Source organism: Coregonus lavaretus (assembly GCF_964263955.1).
Source record: "Coregonus lavaretus genome assembly, chromosome: 11".
Classification (NCBI taxonomy): Eukaryota; Metazoa; Chordata; class Actinopteri; order Salmoniformes; family Salmonidae; genus Coregonus; species Coregonus lavaretus.
Genome location: NC_139998.1, coordinates 48,430,093 through 48,455,242, shown reverse-complemented (window position 1 = coordinate 48,455,242; position 25,150 = coordinate 48,430,093). Strand labels below are relative to the sequence as shown.

Here is a 25,150-nt window from a genome sequence, read left to right as displayed (position 1 = left end):
GTCAGGGAGGTGACCAAGAACCCGATGGTCAGTCTGACAGAGCTCCAGAGTTCCTCTGTGGAGATGGGAGAACCTTCCAGAAGGACAACCATCTCTGCAGCACTCCACCAATCAGGCCTTTATGGTAGAGTGGCCAGACGGAACCCACTCCTCAGTAAAAGGCACATGACAGCCTGCTTGGAGTTTGCCAAAAGGCACCTAAAGGACTCTCAGACCATGAGAAACAAGATTCTCTGGTCTGATGAAACCAAGATTGAAGTCTTTGGCCTGAATGCCAAGTGTCACGTCTGGAGGAAACGTTGCACCATCCCTACAGTGAAGCATGGTGGTGGCAGCATCATGCTGTGGGGATGTTTTTCAGCAGTAGGGACTAGGAGACTAGTCAGGATCAAGGGAAAGATGAACGGAGCAAAGTACAGAGAGATCCTTGACGTAAACCTGCTTCAGAGCACTCTGGACCTCAGACTGGAGCGAAGGTTCACCTTCCAACAGGACAACGACCCTAAGCACACAGCCAAGACAACACAGGAGTGGCTTCGGGACAATTCTCTGAATGTCCTTGAGTAGCCCAGCCAGATCCCGGACTTGAACCTGATCAAACATCTCTGGAGAGACCTGAAAATAGCTGTGCACGCCGCTCCCCATCCAACCTGACAGAGCTTGAGAGGATCTGCAGAGAAGAATGGGAGAAACTCCCCAAATACAGGTGTACCAAGCTTGTAGCGTCATACCCAAGAAGACTCGAGGCTGTAATCGCTGCCAAAGGTGCTTCAACAAAGTACAGAGTAAAGGGTCTGAATACTTATGCAAATGTAATATTTCAGTTTTTTTATTTCTAATAAATTTTCAATTTCTAAGAAAACTGTTTTTTGCTTTGTCATTATGGGGTATTGTGTGTAGATTGATAAAAAATTAAAGAATAATACATTTTAGATTATGCTGTAACGTAACAAAATGTGGAAAAAGTCAAAGGGTCTGAATACTTTCCGAATGCACTGTATTACCTCAATTACCTTGACTAACCTGTACCCCTGCACATTGACTCGGAACCGGTACCTCCTGTACATAGCCTCGTTATTTTTATTTTATTGTGTTACTTTTTTTATATACACTACCAGTCAGAATTTTTTGAACTTCTACCTTGTATAATAATAGTGAAGACATCAAAACTATGAAATAACACATATGGAATCATGTAGTAACCAAAAGGTGTTAAACAAATATTTATATATTTGAGATTCTTTAAATTGCCACTCTTTGCATTGATGACAGCTTTGCACACTCTTGGCATTCTCTCAACCAGCTTCACCTGGAATGCTTTTCCAACAGTCTTGAAGGAGTTCCCACATATGCTGAGCACTTGTTGGCTGCTTTTCCTTCACTCTGCGGTCCGACTCATCCCAAACCATCTCTTTGGTTGAGGTCGGGGGATTGTGGAGGCCAGGTCATCTGAAGCAGCACTCCATCACTCTCCTTCTTGGTAAAATAGCCCTTACACAGCCTGGAGGTGTGTTGGGTCATTGTCCTGTTGAAAAACAAATTATAGTGCCACTAAGCCCAAACCAGATGGGATGGCGTATCGCTGCAGAATGCTGTTGTAGCCATGCTGGTTAAGTGTGCCTTGAATTCAAAATAAATCACAGTGTCACCAGCAAAGCACCCCCACACCATAACACCTCCTCCTCCATGCTTTATGGTGGGAGCTACACATGCGGAGATCATCCGTTCACCCACACTGCGTCTCACAAAGACACGGCAGTTGGAATCAAAAATCTCCAATTTGGACTCCAGACCAAAGGACACATTTCCACCGGTCTAATGTCCATTGTTCGTGTTTCTTGGCCCAAGTAGGTCTCTTCTTATTATTGGTATCCTTTAGTAGTGGTTTCTTTGCAGCAATTCGACCATGAAGGCATGATTCACAGTCTCCTTTGAACAGTTGATGTAGAGATGTGTCTGTTATTTGAACTCTTTGAAGCATTTATTTGGGCTGCAATTTCTGAGGCTGGTAACTCTAATGAACTTATCCTCTGCAGCAGAGGTAACTGGGTCTTCCATTTCTGTGGCGGTCCTCATGAGAGCCAGTTTCATCATAGCGCTTGATGGTTTTTGCGACTGCACTTGAAGAAACTTTCAAAGTTCTTGACATTTTCCGTATTGACTGACCTTCATGTCTTAAAATAATGATGGACTGTCGTTTCTCTTTGCTTATTTGAGCTGTTCTTGCCATAATGTGGACTTGGTCTTTTACCAAATAGGGCTATCTTCTGTATACCCCCCTACCTTGTCACAACACAACTGATTGTCTCAAACGCATTAAGAAGGAAAGAAATTCCACAAATGAACTTTTAAGAAGGCACACCTGTTAATTGAAATGCATTCCAGGTGACTACCTCATGAAGCTGGTTGAGAGAATGCCAAGAGTGTGCAAAGCTGTCATCAAGGGTGGCTATTTGAAGAATCTCAAATATAAAATAAATGTTGATGTGTTTAACACTTTTTGGGTTACTACATGATTCCATGTGTTATTTCATAGTTTTGATGTCTTCACTATTATTCTACAATGTAGAAAATAGTAAAAATAAAGAAAAACCGTTGAATGAGTAGGTGTTCTAAAACTTTTGACCGGTAGTGCATTAGTTTATTTAGTAAATATTTTCCTAACTCTTAATTTTCTTAAAACTGCATTGTTGGTTAAGGGCTTGTAAGTAAGCATTTAACGGTAAGGTCTACCTGTTGTATTTGGAGCATATGACAAATAAAATTTGATTTGATTTGAATAAATCCACTGGATTTACATTCACCTCCTTTGCTCTCAACAAGGCATTTACCATCACCACCCATTGATATGCAGATTATGCTGTCACCTTGGCCCTCTGCCATTCAGATGAGCTGTGAAGAGCAGCAACACAATGTCTTTTTCTCACCAATCCACTGTCCCACAGCACACAAATTAGTGTGTTTGTGCGCGCAAGTGTGTATTTTAAGCTGACCTGGTGCCTGTGGCGCATGGTGCACCGACTTCTCTTCTGCTTTCTTCGCTGGTGATGGGGAGGTCTTCAGCAGGGAGACAGGCCTGATACAGGGCATTATCGTGCCAGTGCTGGAAGTCAGCCCCAAAGACAGACCATCCTCCTTGAAGTTCCCCCCAACAGAGTGCTCGTTCTGGGGGCTGGGTGCGGCCCCTCTCCCCTGGTCTTCCAGGGAGTCCTGGGACAAAAGGCGGTACTGTGGTGAAGACATGAGTTTGACCGATCGCTGGCCAATGGGCCGACTCTTGGGTCCTATTTTCAGAGCTGATTTGATGGGCAGTGGGGAAGGGGGAAAGTGGGTGCCCTTGAGGCACAGGGGACTGTTTGTGGGTTCTTCTGGGGGAGCGGGAGAGTGAGTGTGCAAACCCACCACCATTGACACAGGTGTCTCAATGGCGTAAGGATTGGGCGGCACCACCACAATACCATTAGTTGAGCTCACTGGTGCCAAACTGTGATTGGACCTTAGTGGTGGTGGTGTTGGCGGCACCGTGATGGGTGCTCCATGCCCATTGGTGCCCAGAATCTCCCCTCTCCTACTCCTCCTCTTCACCTTCATCGTCGACACCCGAACACTCCCACCTCCTCTGCTGCTGTCTGTCTCTCCCGCCGAGCCACGCCCTGTCCCGTCGCTATCCGCCACATTGCGGAGGGTTACCTTCCCAATGTACGTCTCCTTGATCAGCTTGGTAAGAACTGTCTGGCTGGGCTCACTGGGAGCCACCGAGCAAGACATCAGCACCTTCCCCTCCCCTTCTTCGTTCACTGGGCCGTTCTGTCCTTTCGGGGGTGATGGGTTCAGATGGAGGTTCAGATTCGGGACCCCGCCTTCCAGGAACGTCCCGCACGAGTTGCACTGCCTGTTGAGCGCCTCCTGTGCTGCCGCGGCTTTAAAATGGCCCCCACTGCCACCGTTTACGTAGCCCTCCTGTGTCCTGCAAGCCTTCTTGTGCCATAAGAAGCTGCCTTCGAGGCAGCGCCCTGGATCAGTGTCCCTCCGCCCGTTGACATAGGAAGAGAGGTTGGGCTTGGATATGAGCAGACCCTGGGCCCTCCTCCTCTGACGGAGCCTCTCCAAGTAGCGCACCTCCGCATCTTTCTCTGATTCGTCCTCGAAGCGGACCCGTGTCGGCGATTGGCCGGGGCGCCGGCGGGGGCCGCAGGCTGAGTCGCTGCTGGAGGAGTCACTGAGGTTTCCCGACAATGAGGTAACCGCGGCAACTATCGCCGATGACACCGACACACTTCCCTTCCCCGCCAGAGGAGCCCGGTGAAAGGGAGCACCAGCCGTGGACAGCTGCTCCCTGTAGATGGAGACACACACACACAGAAAGACAGAAACCCCATAAAGAAACAGCCAGCATTTTTCCTCCTAACACAGAGGATTGTTTACATGGCTGTGGGATTCTTCTCCGTGTTCTGGCACATGTGTATCCCAGGTGGGAACATCCCACCTTGGTCAGAGTGAATATGCTGAGGTAATCAGTAATCACTGCTCCAGGACCACAGATGATATTAGGATTAAGATTGGGGAGGTGTGGTAGTTGTATAATGCCAGCTGGATTGCGTAACGCGTATGCTGGAAATAGCCAGAGAGAGAGAGCACCTGACGTAGCAACCAAGATAACCCAATGGGCCATCATGTATAGGCCAATGCTTTACATTAAGTTAACTAATGACTACATGTTGCTACAACTATGTACTCAGCTGTACATGGACACTGCAGATAAGATACATTAGCTACATATTGTATAGTTATTGTGGAGTTACTAGTTAGTTCAATGTAAATACCAGCATGTCACATTATTACATACTGTAGTATCTGTGTAACACACTTTAAAGCACAGCTGTCAAACTCATTCCACGGAGGTCCAAGTGTCTGCGGGTTTTTGCTCCTCCCTTATACTTGATTGATGAATTAAGGTCTCTAATTAGTATGGAACTCCCCCCACCTGTTTGTCTTGGGCTTAATTGAAAGGAAAAAACAAAAAACCTTCAGACACTCTGCCCTCCATGGAATGAGTTTGACACACCTGCTTTAAAGTGTGACCCATAATAGATATCTGCGACATACCAGGCATTTAAAAACTACTAAAGGGCACTATAAACAGAACACACATGAACAACTATACATTATACAAGCAGTAAATCAAATATATATCATAGCATTACAGTGAAACAAGCACGACAAGAGAGCACCGCCTGTTGCAGCTATCTACACTGGACACTGTCAGTAAACAGAAAAGAGAGAGCTGCAGAACATTTTAACCAGCCAAACACAATACAGCCCTTCCGGACTGTCCAGCACAAAAGCCTACAGAGATTTACAGGCCCTGCAGGGCCCCACGAACCAGAAGGGAGAAAAGGGACTGAAAAGAGGAGGGGAAAACGGGTTTCTCGTTTGGTTGGTTATGGTGCTACAGGTGTCTGCTACAGATAAGCTCAGTAGGTAAACACACACACGACTCTTCAATCCCCCCCCCACACACACGACTCTCCAACCCTCCCTCCCACACACACACACACACAGACACACACTTGCGGAGCAGTACTTACGGGTTGTCCCTCTGCATGGGTAGGATAGTGTGGTCGGCCTTGAGTGGGTAGGACCGGGCCTTCATGCGGGTGCTCTCCAGGAGCCGCTTGGCCTGCTCATGGCGCTGACTCAGCGGCAGGTCCTCACTGGACACAAAGGCCCTGTTGGCCTCACAGACCGTCACACACACACACACACACACACACAGGCAGAGGGGGTGGGGAGAGGTACACGTCAGTGCCTGTGTGGGAGAGGCACTCAGAGTGGGGGATTAGGCTGAGCAGGCCGTTACTACTAATTAGGCTGACGAGTGTGTGTGCGAATGAGATTTGGAGTGTGTGTGTTTCAATTTGCTTTTAGTGTGTATGTGTGTATATGTGTGTTTTCATGAGCTTTCATCCTGTTTGCCAGTGCTTGTGTTTATGTGTGTGTATTTGTGAATGTGTGAATGAGTATATTTTACTAAGAAGAAGTCCCTTTGCTGGGATACGTCTCTGTGAATGGGCATTACAGACGTGAACATTTTACAAACACCAAAAACACAGTTACCCACAGTGCTCAGGGCTTTAACGACTAACCACACATAGCTGCCCATTCAGTTCCACCATGACATCTGCTTAACAGGCACTCAATGGGGGAACAAATGAGTGTGTTTCTACTTTCTACTACAAGCTGTTGTACCGAGATTTCCTCCTCTTATGTTGAGACTGACTCAGACGAGTGAGTGACATGACAGAGAAGTGAGCGATATAACCGTAATCCTCTCTGATGATGACAGTGGGACTTTTAGTAACAGCTGTTTTAAACACTGCGTCCCTGTCACTCTTTGCAGCTTGGGGCTCTAACACGGAAAGATACAAGAGCAAAGCAGTAGAGTCATAGGTGTTGGTAGAGTCATAGGTGTTGGTAGAGTCATAGGTGTTGGTAGTGTCATAGGTGTTGGTAGTGTCATAGGTGTTGGTAGTGTCGTTAAAGCTATGTAGATGTATCAGGAGGAAAATATTTAGGTTGGGACTCAACAAAAAAACAACTCAACATACATCATTGAGTTGGTAAAGATCAGAGGATGTATGTTTTACAGTCAGGAAATGTTAGTACTCAAGTCAGAGTTTATTTTAAGTGCATTTCACATGGGTCACAAGTACACACTTTACATCATTAAAAGGGAATAAATTAATGTAGGAAAATGAGGAATATGGAGCACTGACTGTGTTGATGGCCAGTACTGACAGTTCGTCTCTTAGAGCAACAGAAGACCCAGGTGACTCAAACTGGAAATAAGATTATGATACATCCGTATGTGGTCAACCCTCTGCTGGCCCCTGGAGAGCTCCTGGGTGCGCAGGTTTTGCTCCAGTCCTAATCTAACACGAAAATCATGTGTTTTAGAGCAGGGCTAGAGCAAAATCCTGCATTCCTGGAATCTATACTGTCACGATCGTCATAAACAGCGGACCAAGGCGCAGCGTGATAAGCGTACATTCTTTTAATGAGTACACACACGAACAAAACAATAAACGATACGTGAAGTCCTAGGGTTAAACACAAACCTTACGGATCAAGATCCCACAATAAACTAGTGCCAACCGGCTGCCTAAGTATGGTACCCAATCAGAGACAACGAGAATCAGCTGCCTCTGATTGGGAACCACCCTGGCCAACATAGAAAACACGAACTAGAACGAAACATAGAAAATAACACATAGAAAATCCACACCCTGGCTCAACATATAAGAGTCCCCAGAGCCAGGGCGTGACAGTACCCCCCCCAAAGGCGCGGACAGCGACCGCACCAACCAAACCCAACAGGGGAGGGGCTGGGTGGGCATTCCGCCTCGGAGGCGGATCCGACTCCGGGCGTGACCACCACTCTCTCGCTAACCCCCCGTAGCGCCCCTGGTCTGGTCTGACCCCGCTGGCCGGAGCTGGACTGGACACCGGTGGAGCGGATTGCTCAGGCTCCGGTGTGGAGCAGCTGACCGGTGCCTGGAACAGGCACGGGCTGTGCCGGACTGACGACGCGCACCACTGGCTTGGTGCGGGGAGCAGGAACAGGCCGGACCGGGCTGGCGACGCGCACCACAGGCTTGGTGCGAGGGGCAGGAACAGGCCGGGCCGGGCTGGCGACACGCACCACAGGCTTGGTGCGAGGGACAGGAACAGGCCGGACTGGGCTGGCGACGCGCACCACAGGCTTGGTGCGGGGAGCAGGAACAGGCCGGACCGGGCTGGCGACGCGCACCACAGGCTTGGTGCGGGGAGCAGGAACAGGCCGGACCGGGCTGGCGACGCGCACCACAGGCTTGGTGCGAGGGACAGGAACAGGCCGGACCGTACTGGGAACACACACCACTGGCCTTGTGCGGGGATCAGGAACGGGCCGGACCGGACTGGTAACACACCCCAGTACCTCTCGCCGTGCCTCTACACTCTCCTTCCCCTCATGACCAATGGCCCCCGTAACCTGGTGGCGTCCTCTCCTAGTCCACAAACTCGCCCTGTAGCTGCCTCCAGCAGCCCCGTCGTCCATGCCGTGTGCCCCCCCCAAAAAAATTACTTGGGGTTGCCTCTCGCCTGTCCGACGACGGCCCGGTTGGCGCCGCTTCTCCTCTCCTGCCTGGGCATCCTCCCTCATCGCCCTCCGGTAGCGGACGGCCTCCTCCTCCGTGATCTTCCCCCAACCGAGGAGGACATCCACTACAGTAACCTCCTGTTCCTTACCCGGCGTTAGTTCCTGAACACGCTGCTTGGTCCTGTTTTGGTGGGATCTTCTGTCACGATCGTCATGAACAGCGGACCAAGGCGCAGCGTGATAAGCGTACATTCTTTTAATGAGTACACACACGAACAAAACAATAAACGATACATGAAGTCCTAGGGTTAAACACAAACCTTACGGATCAAGATCCCACAATAAACTAGTGCCAACCGGCTGCCTAAGTATGGTACCCAATCAGAGACAACGAGAATCAGCTGCCTCTGATTGGGAACCACCCTGGCCAACATAGAAAACACGAACTAGAACGAAACATAGAAAATAACACATAGAAAATCCACACCCTGGCTCAACATATAAGAGTCCCCAGAGCCAGGGCGTGACATATACAGGAGGTTCTATTGTACCTTTGGCTGTGCTCGCTGTCTTGGAGGGAGATGCCTGAGTCCCAGTCAATGTCATTCAGGGTAATGAAATCTGTGGAGAGAGATGAAAACTGTAGCTAAGCAGGTTGAAGTAGAATTTCTCTCCAATATTGAAATGCGTCCGTCTCTGTTTCTCGAGAAACTACAACACAAAAAGCACAAATCAAATCCGATTTTATTGGTCGCATACACATGTTTAGCAAATGTTATTGCGGGTGTAGCGAAGTGCTTGTGTTCCTAGCTCCAACAGTGCAGTAATATCTAACAATACACACAAATCTAAAAGTAAAATAATGGAATTAAGAAATATTTGGACATTATATATTTATACTCCGGACTCCGACATTGCTCGTCTAAATATTTCTTAATTCCATTCTTTTACTTTTAGATTTGTGTGTGTGCTCCCTCTGCTGTCTCCTGAAGTCCCCTATTGTTTTGTTGACGTTGAGAGAGAGGTAATTTTCCTGGCACCATCTGCCAGGGCCCTCACCTCCCCCCTGTAGGCTGTCTCGTCGTTGTTGGTAATCAGGCCTATCACTGTTGTGTCGTCTGCAAACTTGATGATTGAGTTGGAGGCGTGTGTGGCCATGCAGTCATGGTTAAACAGGGAGTACAGGAGGGGACTGAGCACGCACCCTTGTGGGGCCCCTGTGTTGAGGATCAGCGTAGTGGAGGTGTTGTTGCTTACCTTCACCACCTGGGGGTGGCACGTCAGGAAGTCCTGAGCTGTAGTCAATGAACAGCATTCTTACATAGGTATTCCTCTTGTCCAGATGGGATAGGGCAGTGTGCAGTGTGATGGCAATTGCATCCTCCGTGGATCTATTGGGGCGGTATGCAAATTGCAGTGGGTCTAGGGTGTCGGGTAAGGTGGAGGTGATATGATCCTTAAATAGCCTCTCAAAGCACTTCATGATAACAGAAGTGAGTTCTATGGGGCGATAGTCATTTAGTTCAGTTACCTTCACTTTCTTAGGTACAGGAACAATGGTGGACATCTTGAAGCAAGTGGGGACAGCAGACTGGGATAGGGAGAGATTGAATATGTCCGTAAACACTCCAGGCAGCTGGTCTGCGCATGCTCTGAGGACGCGGCTAGGGATGCCATCTGGGCCGGCAGCCTTGCGAGGGTTAACATGCTTAAACATCTTCCTCACTTTGGCCACGGAGAACGAGAGCTCACAGTCCTTAGGAGCGGGCCGCGTCAGTGGAGAAGAAGGTGTTTAGCTTGTCTGGGAGCAAGACGTCAGTGTTTCCGCGACGTTGCTGGTTTTCCCTTTGTAATCAGTGATTGTCTAGAGTCCCTGCTACATACGTCTCGTGTCTGAGCTGTTGAATTGCAACTCCACGTTGTCTCTGTACTGATGTTTTGCCTGTTTGATTGCCTTACGGAGGGAATAACTGGACTGTTTGTATTCGATCATATTCACAGTCACCTTGCCGTGGTTAAATGCGGTGGTTCGCGCTTTCAGTCTTACAATAGACATACAATATCAATATAGACAATATTGGTTCTTCCATATACAGTGGGTATCATAAGTATTCACCTCCCTTGGATTTTTTCACATTTTGTTGCATTACGAAGTGGGATTTAAATAGATTTAATTGTGATTTCTACACAAAATACTACATAATTTCAAAGTGAAAAGAACATTTTACACATTTTTACAAATTAATAAAAAATAGTTGTGTAAGTATTCTCCTCCTTTGTTTTTCTAGCCTAAATTATTTCAGGTGTAAAACTAGGCTTAACAAGTCACATAATAAGTTACATGGTCTCTGTGTGAAATAATAGGGGTTGACATGATTTCTGAATGACTACCCGTTCCTCTGTCCCACATACATACAACATAAGGCCGCTTAGTCAGTATGGGCTGTGGGTTCGATAAAAAAAAATGTATGCACTCACTAACTGTAAGTCGCTCTGGATAAGAGCGTCTGCTAAATGACTAAAATGTAGTCAAGTATTGAATTTCAACTACAAATACCAGGGAGCTTTTCAAAAGCCTCATAAAGAAGGGCAGTGATTTGTAGATTGTCAACAATAACAAATCAGACACTGAATATCTCTTGAAGAAGCCTGGAACTGCTACCTTATCCTGGACCTGCTGTTTTGACCCTTTGCTGTTTTGACCCTCTCTCTCCCTCTCGCTCTCTCTACTGCACCTGCTGTCTCGACCTCTGAATGCTCGGCTATGAAAAGCCAACTGACATTTACTCCTGAGGTTCTGACCTGTTGCACCCTCTATAACCACTGTGATTATTATTTTACCCTGCTGGTCATCTATGAATGTTTGGACATCTTGAAGAACGACCTAGTCTTAATGGCCATGCACTCTTATAATCTCCACTGGCACAGCCAGAAGAGGGACTGGCCACCCCTCAGAGCCTGGTTCCTCTCTAGGTTTCTTCCTAGGTTCCTGCCTTTCTAGGGAGTTTTCCCTAGCCACCGTGCTTCTTCATCTGCATTGCTTACAGATTGGGGTTTTAGGCTGGGTTTCTGTTGATCTGCTGATATAAAAAGGGTGTGATGGAAAATGTTATGTTTGTGCTTTTCCAATAACCAATTTCTGTGTTCATGCAAGTGACTGATTGAACGAATCCTCAATATCAGTATCTGCAATTTGGCAGTACACCCAGAACTTTGTTTTGAGAACGAAAGGATATCTCAGTTTCAAGGTCTCAGCTTGGAGAGAAGAAGCCTTGTGAGGTGTTGGTCGGTCACATGCATGAACCAAAACTTTAATGATGAATTAATTATCAATAGTGAATAAGCTAAATCATGCAAATACAACTTGTCTGTGTAAGTATATAAGAGATCTAACGGGACTGCCCCGACAGAGCTCCTGACAGACGTTCACTATGGTGTATCAAGTTTGTTGGAACCTCTCCAGTTAACTGTTCATAAACAATGATTCATTTAAGATTGACTTAGAGTGTCCCTGTGTAGAATTTAAACAACAAGGGCTTCATAAATAAATGTGATTCATTGATTTGATTGATTAAGCATGGTCAAGTTCATAATTATGCTGTGGATTATGGATTAAACCACCCAGACACAAAGATAGTCGTCCTTCCGAACTGTGCTGCAGGACAGGAGGGAAACTGCTCAGGGATGCCACCATTGGTGATTTTAAAACAGCTACGGAGTTCAATGGCTGTGATGGGAAAAAACTGAGGATGGATCAACAACATTGTAGTGAATCCACAATAATGACCTAAATGACAGAGTGAAAAGAAGAATACAAATATACAGAATAATTATATTCCAAAACATGCATCCTGTATCACTAAAGTAATACTCAAGAAAGAAACATGGAAAAGGAATACACTTTTTACATTTACATTTTAGTCATTTAGCAGACGCTCTTATCCAGAGCGACCTACAGTCAGTGAGTACATACATTTTCATACTTTTTCATACTGGCCCCACGTGGGAATCGAACCCACAACCCTGGCGCTGCAAACGCCATGCTCCACCAACTGAGCTACACGGGACCTAAATGCAAAGCCAAGAAGACACTGAATGTTCCTGAGTGGCCAAGTAATTTTTGTTTTGCTTACAGTGCCTTCGGAAATATTCAGACCCCAACACCTTTTCCACATTTTGTTACGTTACAGCCTTATTCTAAAATGTATTAAATATTTATTTTGCCTCAGCAATCTACACACAATGCCCCGATAAATGCAAATTTATTAAAAATAACAGAAATTCTTTATTAACATAAGTAATCAGACCCTTTGCTATGAGACTCGAAATTGAGCTCAGGTTCATCCTGTTTCCATTGCTCATCCTTGAGATGTTTCTACAACTTGATTGGAGTCCACCTGTGGTAAATTCAATTGATTGGACATGATTTGGAAAGGCACACACCTGTCTATATAAGGTCCCACAGTTGACAGTGCATGTCAGAGCAAATACCAAGCCATGAGGTCGAAGGAATTGTCCGTAGAGCTCAGAGACAGGATTGTGTCGAGGCACAGATCTGGGGAAGGGTACCAAACAATTTCTGCAGCATTGAAGGTCCCCAAGAACACATTGGCCTCCATAATTCTTAAATAGAAGAAGTTTGGAACCACCAAGAGTCTTTCTAGAGCTGGCCGCCGGGCCAAACTGAGCAATTGGGGGAGAAGGGCCTTGGTCAGGGAGGTGACCAAGAACCCGATGGTCACTCTGACAGAGCTCCAGAGTTTCTCTGTGGAGATGGGAGAACCTTCCAGAAGGACAACCATCTCTGCAGCACTCCACCAATCAGGCCTTTATGGCAGAGTGGCCAGACGGAAGCCACTCTTCAGTAAAAGTCACATGACAGCCCGCTTGGAGTTTGCCAAAAGGCACCTAAAGGACTCTCAGACCATGAGAAACAAGATTCTCTGGTCTGATGAAACCAAGATTGAACTCTTTGGTCTGAATGCCAAGCGTCATGTCTGAAGGAAACCTGGCACCATCCCTACGGCGAAGCATGGTGGTGGCAGAATAATTCTGTGGGGATGTTTTTCAGCGTCAGGGACTGGGAGACTAGTCAGGATCGAGGCAAAGATGAACGGAGCAAAGTACAGAGAGATCCTTGATGAAAACCTGCTCCAGAGTGCTCAGGACCTCAGACTGGGGCGAAGGTTCACCTTCCAACAGGACAACGACCCTAAGCACACAGCCAAGACAACGCAGGAGTGACTTCGGGACAAGTTTCTGAATGTCCTTGAGTGGCCCAGCCAGATCCCGGACTTGAACCCGATCTAACATCTCTGGAGAGACCTGAAAATAGCTGTGCAGCAACGCTCCCCATCCAACCTGACAGAGCTTGAGAGGATCTGCAGAGAGGAATGGGAGAAACTCCCGAAATACAGGTGTGTGAAGCTTGTAGCGTCATACCCAAGAAGACTCGAGGCTGTAATCGCTGCCAAAAGTGCTTCAACAAAGTACTGAGTAAAGTGTCTGAATACTTATGTAAATGTAATATTTCTGTTTTTTAGGATGATCAATGGAAACAGGATGCACCTGAGCTCAATTTCGAGTCTCATAGCAAAGGGTCTGAATACTTACGTAAATAAGGTATGTTTTTTATTTGTACGAAATTTGCAAAAATGTATAAAAACCTGTTTTTGATTTGTCATTATGGGGTATTGTGTGCAGATTGATGAGGGGAACAAATAATTTAAAACATTTTAGAATAAGGCTGTAACGTAACAAAATGTGGAAAAAGTCAAGGGGTCTGAATACTTTCCGAATGCACTGTAAATCTGCTTTAAAATGTATGGCAAGACTTAAATTGTTGTCTAGCTATGATCCAACACCTTGAATATTCTGAGAATAATAATGGGCAAATATTGCACAATACAGGTGTGCAAAGCTCTTAGAGACCTACCCAAGACGATTCACAGCTGTAATCGCTGCCAAAGGTGTTTCTAACATGTATTGAGGGGTGAATACTTATCTAAATCAAGGTATTTTATTTTTCATTAATCTTGGGTAGATTGCTGACAATTTTTTTTACAATTAAATCAATTTTAATCCCACTTTGTAACACAATAAAATGTGAAGAAATCCAAGGGGGGTGAATATTTTCATACCCACTGTATATCAAGAAATATGGAAGATGTATTAAGTTTTCCCTATTTGTTTACTTTTCACTTTGTCTATGAAAAGCTTGATTAATTTAGCATGAAAATATTTGAGGCCATGAGAGTGAGGGACAGAGCAACCCACAGGCGGAAGACAACTTTTGTTTGTGAGACGGTCGCAATTAGAGAGTCATTACGATCATTAAACATCTGGTCAACAGTCAGAAATAGACTTATCGCCCTCCCTCCCTCCCTCCCTCCCTCCCTCCCTCCCTCCCTCCCTCCCACCTTCTCCTTGCTCTTTTTTACCTCTACTTTCCATTGGAATGTTTTACCTTTATCACATTACATTGATTGTTTTAAAAGGTCCAATGCAGACATTTCTGGTTAACAATTAAGTACCATACTGTGGTTATTTTCAATTACAAATGGTCAAAAGGAAACAATAGCTTTTTAGCAAACAGCAATTTCTCAAGCAAGTTTTGCTAGGACTGTCTGGGTGTGGTCTGAGTGGGGAGGGGAAAACTGAAAACTAGCAGTTATTAGCAGAGAGATTTTGAACTTTTTCATATAGGTCTATTAACTAATTTACCACCTGGTGATGTTACTAGGCAGGCCAAAACTCCATCCCACCAAAACAGGCTGAAATTACAGGCGGTCTTTTCAAATAGCTCTTACACAACAAGGGGATTATCAACATTTTCACAATTTCACAGTATTATTCCAACCTCATAGTGTGGGAAATCATGTTTTTGACTGCACTGGACCTTTAAGCCTCATCAAAATGGCATAGGTGAGGTGTCTGTGGCAAGAATATCCCTGTAGTGGAAATGTACTCTCCACCTGGCCGTGCGAATAGATCAGGTCTGTCTCAGGTAAATCCCATACATCACTGAGGTTTAAGAGGGCTAGGAGCCAAAAATCTTTATTGTCTAGACTCTAGTGTCTCTATTGACTGTAATCTCATTATTGTTATCTGAAGGTATGCTAAACAAGGCTAACACATTTGCTAACATTCGCTAATATAATCCAAGGTTTTGATCATGTTAGCTAACAGTCTGAAAATGTAGTGTACTGAACCTGAAAATAGAAGCAGAGGGTGCTACTGGATGTTAGGGGAGAAACTCATTCAACAATGATGTTATATATATAATTTTTTTACTAGTGGGTGGTATATGGTGGAGAATAGAGGCCCAGCATCTTTAGCTCTTTACTGTACCTCTTCCGTTGCATATGGCCACCTCCTCTGCCTTCTGCTCTTTGGCCCCTGGCTCCGGTCCCTGGCTCTTGTTCAGCATCTGCTTGAGGAGGCCCCGGTTCATCTCCACCCTCTCTGCCAGAGATATGGAGCTCCCGTTGCTGCACACACTCTCCAGGCTGTCGGCCCTCCACAGGCCAACCGTTGCCCCCTGGGACCCCAGCACGCCCATACACCGCCTCAGACCCTCCAGGCTGTCCCTGCGTAGCAGCTCCCTGCACACCCTGCTGTGCCCCTTGGCCTTCCTCTGCTGGCCCCCAGGGGCCCTGATCGAGGGCCTGTCTGGGGCCGGAGGCTTGTCCTCGGTCAGCAGCAGCGTTTCGGGCCTGGTGGCCTTCCAGAAGCCCTTGGGAGGGACCCAGGGTTTAGCCATGTTAGCGGCACTAACGTTATCCTCCAGGGGACTAGCGTTGGCGCTAACGTCAGAGAGGTTCTCCAGGCTGGAGCCCTCGCCCAGGCTGTGTGGGAGTGCTAGCAGGCTGATGTCCGACCCAGCCATCCCTGCCTCCTCTATCAGGCTGTCAGGCACAACTGGCCGGAATGTGTAACCCTGGGACTCTGCATCGTCGTCGCTACTGCTGGAGCCCCAGCTCACAAGTGAGGGACTGAATAGGGAGGAGGGCACAGGACAGGCCTTCTTAGCCATGCCAGCCTTGAAGGCTGCCTTTTTGTGCTCAGATAGGGCCTTGACCTTAGATTTCACGGCTGATCCAGGGGTCCTGGGTTGCTGCTGGAGCAGGAGCCGGCTGAGGGGGCATGGGGAGGGCGAGGTGGGTGTGGCAGGTGCCGGTCTGGGGCTGGAGGAGGGTTGGTCGTCTTCTGTGCCAGGGTGGAGGGTCTGGGGCTCAGCCCTCTGTGGCACACGGGGCATGGGGAGAAAGGAGTTTGCCGAGGCTACTTTCTCCATGGCCACATCACAGTCAGGGGAACATTAGCGCTGTGGAGGAAAGAGAAGAGAAAGACACAAAGGATTTTTTTTTGGGGGGGGGGGGGCGGCAGGTAGCCTAGCGGTTAGAGCGTTGGGCCAGTAACCGAAAGGTTGCACGTTCGAATACCCGACGTGCCCTTGAGCAAGGTACTTAATCCTAATTTGCTCCAGGGGTGCCATAGTACTATGCCTGACCCTGTAAAACAACACATTTCACTGCACCTATCCGGTGTATGTGACAATTTTTATGTGAGATGCTGATTCGAAAGAGAGAACTATGTTTGTAATTTTAAGGTCACCGTTTTTGGAACTACAGCCTTTTAAATCTGTACTTTGATATGACAAATAACTGTTCAATCAAACTACAATCCACAAAGGGCTTCAACCTGAGAGAAACCTATGTCCCTCATTAAAAGGGAGATAAACACAAAGGAAGTCTCTTTCCCCTGTCTTTGTATAAAGTTTGTAAGAGGCCCAGTGCAGTCAGAAACGTGATTTTGCTGTGTTATATATACATTTCCAATCAAATTATGATAATGCCCTTTTAATGTAAGAGCTGTTTGAAAAGACCGCCTGAAATTTCAGCCTGTTTTGGTGGTTTTGGCCTGCCTAGTAACATCACCAGGTGGTAAATTAGTTAATAGACCAATAAGAAAGAGAGTTCCAAACCCCTCTGCCAATGACAGCTAGTTTTCAGTTTTCCGCTCCCCACTGAGACCAATCCCAGACAGTCCTAGCAAAATTCTTGCTTGAGAAATTGCTCTTCGCTAAGAAGCCATTTTGGTTTCTTTTTGACAATTTTAACTGAAAACAATTACATTAAGGTACCAGAAATGATTTTATCTTGAGATTAAAAACAGCTGCATTGGACCTTTAAGAGAGACCTGGCCTTTCTGTTAAGTAACATGGTGGGCAGAAGTACAACATTGCCTGGCAGCTAATTGCTATTGCAACCCTCTCTGATATTCATTCCACTTTGAGGACACCACTTTGTCACCAAGGGTAACACGATGGCGACGATAAATGATGTCACAAACAGACCAGCCAAAGGATAACCAGCAGACTAGTCTTAAGAACACTACTACATTAACAGTGTGAATTGTGACCATTCCAGAGACTGTGGAAACAGGTTTTAGGAAAAGAGGAATCTAATAGACTACTGTATCCTATTATATCACATCAAAATTAATTATGTAGCACTCAAAGCTATAGAAAACTATGGAAAAACATGTGTACATCACCCCTTTCCAACAGAGATTGCCACATATATACACACACACGTTTGAATAATTTTCTGCAGTAAATTCAGAGAATATTTGATAAAACACTAGGCAGGCTTTCGCAACAGTATGAAGAAAAGAACAGAATGGCTGCCAGAGTTACTTATATACAGAATGTATCATCCTCGGTGTTCTGATAAATATAGTGTTTATTGAAAGGTAACACAGCAACAACAGGTCAGATTATTACTCTGACCATAACTGACTTGCTACTCATCATACCCATATTAAACTACCTATCGCTATAAACATAGGCCTACAGTGCACATGAGTGTTTATTAATGTTAACGAGCGGAATTCATGAAATACCACAGCAGGCTGGTGAGGGGAGGACGGCTTATAATAATAATGTCTGGAATGGAGTTAATGGAATGGTATCAAATACATGGAACCATGCATTTAATGCGCTTGATACCATTCCATTGATTCCATTCCTGCCATTACTAGGAGCCCGTCGTCCCCAATTAAGGTGCCACCAGCCGCCCATGTGAAATGCATACCATCTTCACCAAACAAACCCCAACACAGTACTGTGCTTCTGAAGACACACACCCTGCAAACACTGACAGCTCAGTAGAGAGTACATGCTCACATGAGAGAAAAACACAGTCCTGTTCCCTGACAAGATACACTGAGTGTACAAAACATTAGGAACACCTTCCTAATATTGAGCTGCACCTCAGAAAAAGCCTCAATTCGTCGGGGCATGGACTCTACAAGGTGTTGAAAGCGTTCCACAGGGATGCTGGCCCATGTTAACTCCAATGCTTCATACAGATGTGTCAAGTTGGCTGGATGTCCTTTGGGTTCTGGACCACACACGGAAACTGTTGAGCGTGAAAAACCCTCCAGTGTTGCATTTCTTGACACACTCAAACCAGTGCGCCTGGCACCTATTACCATACCCCGTTCAAAGACAGTGGTGGAAAAAGTACCCAAATTGTCATACTTGAATAAAAGTAAAGATACCTTCATAGAAAATCACTCAAGAAAAAGTGAAAGTCACCCAGAAAAATACTACTTGAGTAAAAGTATTTGGTTTTAAATATACTTAAGTATCAAAAGTAAATGTAATTGCAAAAATATACTTAAGTATCAAAAGTAAAAGTATAAATAATTTCAAATTGCTTATAATAAGCAAGTCAGACAGCACAAGTTTTTTTTTTTTACGGATAGCCAGGGGCACACTACAACACGCAGACATAATTTACAAACAAAGCATTTGTGTTTAGTGAGTCCTCCAGATCAGAGGCAGTAGGGATGACCAGGGATGTTCTCTTGGTAAGTGAGTGAATTTGACAATTTTCCTGTCCTGCTAAGCATTGAACATTTAACGAGTACTTTTGGTTGTCAGGGAAAATGTATGGAGTAAAAAGTACATTATTTTCTATAGGAATGTAGTGAAGTAAAAGTAGTCCAAAATATAAATAGTCGAGTAAATTACAGATACCTAAAAAAAATACGTAGTGCTTTAAAGTATTTTTACTTAAGTACTTTACACCACTGTTCAAAGGCACTTCCATACCCCATTCAAAGGCCCATTCACCCTCTGCATGGCACACATACACAATCCATGTCTCAATTGTCTCCAGGCTTAAAAATCCTTCTTTAACCTGCCTCCTCCCCTTCATCTACACTGATTGAAGTGGATTTAACAAGCGACATCAATAAGGGATCATAGCTTTCACCTGGTTTCTAATTTGATTTAATTAGTGTGTGCTTAATAAGTAGGGCTCCCTGACAAGTTAACACCACCCACAGGCCTCAACTGTGAGCTGTCAAGTACCCACAAACCTCCTCTACTTAACCACACAAAGCTATACTGTAGTGCACCACACAGTACAACACCACCAGGCAAAGATGGAACATATTGTATTTGCTGTGCGCTTGTGTCACTTGAACATGATCTACCATCAAAAGTCACAGACACAGCTTTGATGGGAATGTGTTAAGAGTAAATACAGAGTAGCTTATTAAAGGTGTCTTTTCAGACTTCTTCAACTTTCTCAACTGCCTCAAGTCAGACCAGGGCCCGTATTCATAAAGTGTCTCAGAGTAGGAGTACTGATCTAGGATCAGTTTTCCCCTTTAGATCATAGAGAATAATATTACAGGGACAGGGTGGGACCTGTTCCTAGATCAGCACTCCTAGCTACTCTGAGACACTTTATGAAGTGGCTACTATACCGTAGGGTTTTAATCATCACAGATTCTGTCAGGAACACAGCTGCTATCTCCAAATTCCAGGGAGCAACTGTGAGACGCAGAGAGCATGTTAGAGGTTGTAGGCTACACTTCCACACAGAATTGTACTTCACAACCTCTGCACTTGTGTTGAAATGCATGCCGTCACTGACCCGCAATGCATTTAAAAAAAAACTTTAGTCTTTTAGTAGACGCTCTTATCCAGAGCGACTTACAGTAGTGTGTGCATACAGTACATTTTCTCATACTGGTCCCCCGTGGGAATCGAACCCACAACCCTGGCGTTGCAAGCTCTACCAACTGAGCCACACGGGACCACAAGGTCAAGGTCAACGTATGAGACCAAGGGAGAGAAGGAAAACAATTGCTTCTGCAAGACTGGGTTTCTTCTATAAGAAACTGTGTTATTCTACCATCATTTATCATAATTTCCTATCATGGTCCCACCTCTACTGAAATGCTAGGTTTGTAGTACACATGCAAATACGGTGGCCACAAAGGCTTTGAGAGATTTTGGCCTCTCCTGTCTGTATTTGAATTCAGACCAGAGATGACACCACAGATGCTGTGATCACAGCTACATTGAATGCTAAAGTTCCAATTGTATTTCAAATAATTACATATAGTTTCTTCCTTCTTTAGGTAATAGTTTTAGAGAGTATAGTCTCCCTGACAGAATAAAGAGGGGATAGTTGTGGGGTCTTACCTCTCCCTCTTCCATTGGTGTTTGGAGACTGAGGTAGCTCTGCCTCTGGTCTGCTCTCTCAAATCCCATTCCTAAATTCTGTGAAAGCTCAGCCAATGCCTTTTCTGTTATTTAAGCGACGCCTTCTATTTAGAAACAACCTTCCCCTTTCTCTCTCTCTCTCTCTCTCTCTCTCTCTCTCTCTCTCTCTCTCTCTCTCTCTCTCTCTCTCTCTCTCTCTCTCTCTCTCTCTCTCTCTCTCTCTCTCTCTCTCTCTCTCTCTCTCTCTCTCTCTCCCCCACTCCCTCTCTCTCTCTCTCTCTCTCTCCCCCACTCCCTCTCTCTCTCTCTCTCTCTCTCTCTCTCTCTCTCTCTCTCTCTCTCTCTCTCTCTCTCTCTCTCTCTCTAGCTGTGTTGGGTCAGTTTCAAGTGTGGTGCTCATCTCCAGTGAGCACTCTGGGATTTTCACCAACCTTCTCCTCCCCTCAACAGCCCCTGCTGCCAACTATCTAGCTCCTCTACCCTCCTTCCTCTGTCAAACCATCTACAGCAGGCAGTGGGCAGCAACTAATTGTAAAAGGTGATCAACATGTGTGGAAACCTCAGGGTTGCTTGGGGATACAGTCTTGAGCAGCTGGTAGAGGATTGGCCACAGAAGTTCTTACTGGAAAGCAAAGGGCAGCTCTATTGGTGGAGGGGCTGAAAATCTGCCCTCTGTGGGTGGAGTTTCATAACTTCACCCTTGAATTTGAGAGAGAGAGGGAGAAAAAAAAGAAGCAAAGGAATCTTAAATGCAGAGAGTAGAGGAAGTGCAGAAGTCTCCAGGCTCATGTTCCAGTTCCTGCTGCCTCTGAATTTCCTTTGTTGATTCTCAATTTGGACTCGGCTCATTCGTTACTTCTTCTGACTCCACCTCATATGTTACTGATTGTCAGATAAAAATAATAATACTTTTACATTTGAATTCATCTTTAAATGTACAAAAAGTTTCACTAGTTACGAATTGCATTCTCATGTTTATTTTTCTTTCAGGGAAAAAGTATGGATCCCCAAAGTCTCCAAGGCATGTTTTGAAACAGGGCCAAAGTAATAGGGAAAATTGGGTAAGAAATTGAACTTTATGCACTGCCAGATCCAAGTACACAGACCTGAGTTAAAAGTCACAATATCACAGCCTTATAAAAAAATGTCTCTCCTTACCCCAAATAAATTCTCCCCCTATTTTCAGAACTGAAATGTGAGTTGCTCAATCCATCCTTTCCTCCTTCGAACAAGACCTCTATTGTACTCTAACTCCTATTTGTAACATACACATCTACGACCACCAGGGTTCTAGACCAGGACTATGCCACATTAGCATGTATGACCCAAAGACCAATGCCCAATCTGTGTCTGGTGTTTGTTCCCATTCTGTCAGTCTGAGTACCAGACTGGTAGTGTAATGGCGACTCTGTCATTCTTTTGAAAAGCAACAGTTTATGCCAGTGTTTCCTCAGTAGACAGGGTTCTCTGAGTAACGCAGGACTATGACCTCATTTCTGCCAGTGGGCTGCTGAAGCAATAGTCCAATAGTATGTGTAGCTGGAGAGAAAGTAGTCGACAGCATGTGAAGCTTTAACGTTGAAAACAGTACTTTTCAGATTGTGGGGTTTTCAAAGAAGGCAGAATTGCAGTGCCTTGACGAGAGGATTAAAAAGCCTTGCTGTATGTATCTGACAGCCTTAGAAGGACTATGGGAGAAGACGGTTGAGGATACTGTGACATCTGCACTTTTCACCAAGCTTGAAGTAGTGCTTTACCCTGAACACAGATTTAGGAACAGTTTACATTGTCACAATCATAACCACCGCTATTGAGGGATAAATGCAAACCTGACCTCAAGTCAGTGACTCTTCCATCATACAGTCTGATGTTCTGGATCCCAATCATCATATACAAGACTCATTTACCAACCTAGACCAAATGCTGGGCATATACATACAGTGTTTCCCCTGGGATGTTTTGCAGTAGTGGTGGTAAAGGTAGCGGGGTGAGGTGCATTGCTGCTAGCGTTAGTGCAATGACATGCTAGCTGTTCCCATAGCAACGTCAGCTGTTCGTTGGGAGCTTCATGAAATGGGTTTCCATGGCCGAGCAGCCACACACAAGCCTAAGATCACCTAGCGCAATGCCAAGCGTTGGCTGCACTCTAAAAATGAGGGGTTCAACAAGGGTTCTTCTAAGATCCTCAAAGTTCTTTGAAGAACCTTAGGGTTCATGGCACTGAAAATGGCCCCCAAAAGGTTCTTCCAAGAACCCCATAGGAGGTGGGGTTCATCTAGGAACCTTTTTAGTTGGTGGGGGTTCTTCCAGGAACCTATCTGCCCAAATGAATCATTTGCATTTGAATTTGAAAGGACAGCAGGTGCATGCGCTTAACTGACAAATGTAAAGATATCCTCAATTTAAGGTAAGGTTTGTCCCTTGTATAATCTAAATTGATATTGTTTTATGATGATACCATCTATCTTTTCATATTTGTGCAAATCTTTCTAAAACAGAAAATGGACACAATTCAATGGATATCAATCAACAATGAGGTAAGAATATGTAGGCTATAAGAATATGTTGAAGGTTAGCTGTATTGAGTGCAGATGACTAAACTGCTCACTTTTGTGTCTGTGTCTGCAGGTATACAGACAAGGAGGCATACAAAGGTATGTCAATTGGTATTGGCATGTTATGCAGATCACATTTACCATCCTCCTCCCTTACCTCTTCAATGAATATCCCCTAGGCCTCTACATTATGGACAAGGTATGTGTACAAAAACCATTATCAAAACAGTTTTTTTCATTCACATTCACCACAAAAACCAAGGTATGAATACTGTGTTGTAATAATGTTTTGTTAATCATCTGGATAATTTAAGCATACCTGGAATAGTATAACAGTAATCCTTCTACCCCCCCTCCCCCACCCCCCCATAAAAAAAAGAGGGGAAAAAGGGGGTGGTTGTCCCACTGGCTATCCTAAGTTGAATGCACCAATTTGTAAGTCGCTCTGGATAAGAGCGTATGCTAAATGACTTAAATGTAAATGTAAATAATTTAAAAAATTGGTATTGACAGACTTCACCCTCCCTACACCTCTGATGAATATAACAAGAAACCTGTTCGATTACCATGCACTGCAAAATCATTCTGGCTATGGATACGGAGAACATCAACACATTAACATCAACACGCCAGAGGATATACCCATTGGACTTGGGGATCTGCTGGGAGTTTACCTCATATTTTTTTATCTGCTTTGCCACTAAAATCCTAATATTCTGTTATCGTTGTTATTGTTATAAGTATTATTAATAATAATAATAATAATAACAGGTGAAGGGTGTAGTTCAAACAATTAACCCCAGAAGTTTATTTAAATGGTTCTTTGAGGATCCATTAAAAGGGCTTCTTCAAAGAATTTATAGGGGTTCCCACACAGTTTCAATTTGAAGAACCCCTAAAGGATACTCCAGGAACCTTTTCTTTTTAGAGTGTGGAGTGGTGTAAAGCTTGCCGCCATTGGACTCTGGAGCAGTGGAAACGCGTTCTCTGGACAAATCTGGGTTTGGCAGATGCCAGGAGAACAGTGCCTGCCCAAATGCATAGTGCCAACTGTAAAGTTTGGTGGAGGAGGAATAATGGTCTGGGGCTGTTTTTCATGGTTCGGACTAGGCTCCTTAGTTCCAGTGAAGGGAAATCTTAACGCTACAGCATACAATGGCATTCTAGACGATTCTGTGCTTCCAACTTTGTGGCAACAGTTTGGGGAATTCCTGTTTCAGCATGACAATGTCCCTGTGCACAAAGCGAGGTCCATACTGAAATGGTTTGTCGAGATCGGTGCAGAACTTGACTGGCCTGCACAGAGCTTTGACCTCAACCCCATTGAACACCGTTGGGATGAATTCGAACACGGACTGTGAGCCAGGCCTAATCGCCCAACATCAGTGCCCGACCTCATTAATGCTTGTGGATGAATGGAAGCAAGTCCCCGCAGCAATGTTCCAACATCTAGTGGAAAGCCTTCCCAGAAGATTGGAGGCTGTTATAGCAGCAAAGGGGGGACCAACTTCATATTAATGCCCATGATTTTTGAATGAGATGTACGACGAGCAGGTGTCTACATACTTTTGGTCATGTAGTGTAGTTATCAAATGTATATTGAAGTGCAACATCAAATGAATGTAATAAAAGATGATGTGGTAATGTACAGTAAACTAGTTAATTGTGTGAAAAAGTGAAAACAGTTACCTCTTTATGCATTTCTTCAGTGCACTGATTTCCCAGATAAGATCCAGGTTCAACTCCTCAGGCTCCATAACTGTCTAAATGAATCTGGTCTCACCAAACAGAATAGGGTACCTCAATCATCTTCATATGTAGCATTTCTCACAAACTCCTTCCTGTCCCCCTCTCTCTGTCACACAGTCTCTTGCTGCATATGAACAATTGGTTTGGTAATGTCCTCTGAAATGAAATGGATGAGGG

General features: G+C 45.1%; 1 protein-coding gene across 1 annotated transcript in view; it reads right to left on the bottom strand.

Moving 5' to 3' along the window:
- Positions 1–16,436, bottom strand: part of LOC311137738 (uncharacterized protein KIAA1614-like) — a gene marked incomplete at both ends in the record, with an annotated part of 29,475 nt that extends 13,039 nt beyond the window's left edge. Inside the window, 4 exons of the mRNA XM_084172307.1 lie at positions 3,019–4,336; positions 5,589–5,729; positions 8,692–8,761; positions 15,491–16,436. Of these exons, the coding sequence (XP_084028433.1) occupies positions 3,019–4,336; positions 5,589–5,729; positions 8,692–8,761; positions 15,491–16,436 (2,475 nt within the window). The remainder of the gene's footprint in view (positions 1–3,018; positions 4,337–5,588; positions 5,730–8,691; positions 8,762–15,490) is intronic.
- Between the last annotated feature and the right edge of the window lie 8,714 nt (positions 16,437–25,150).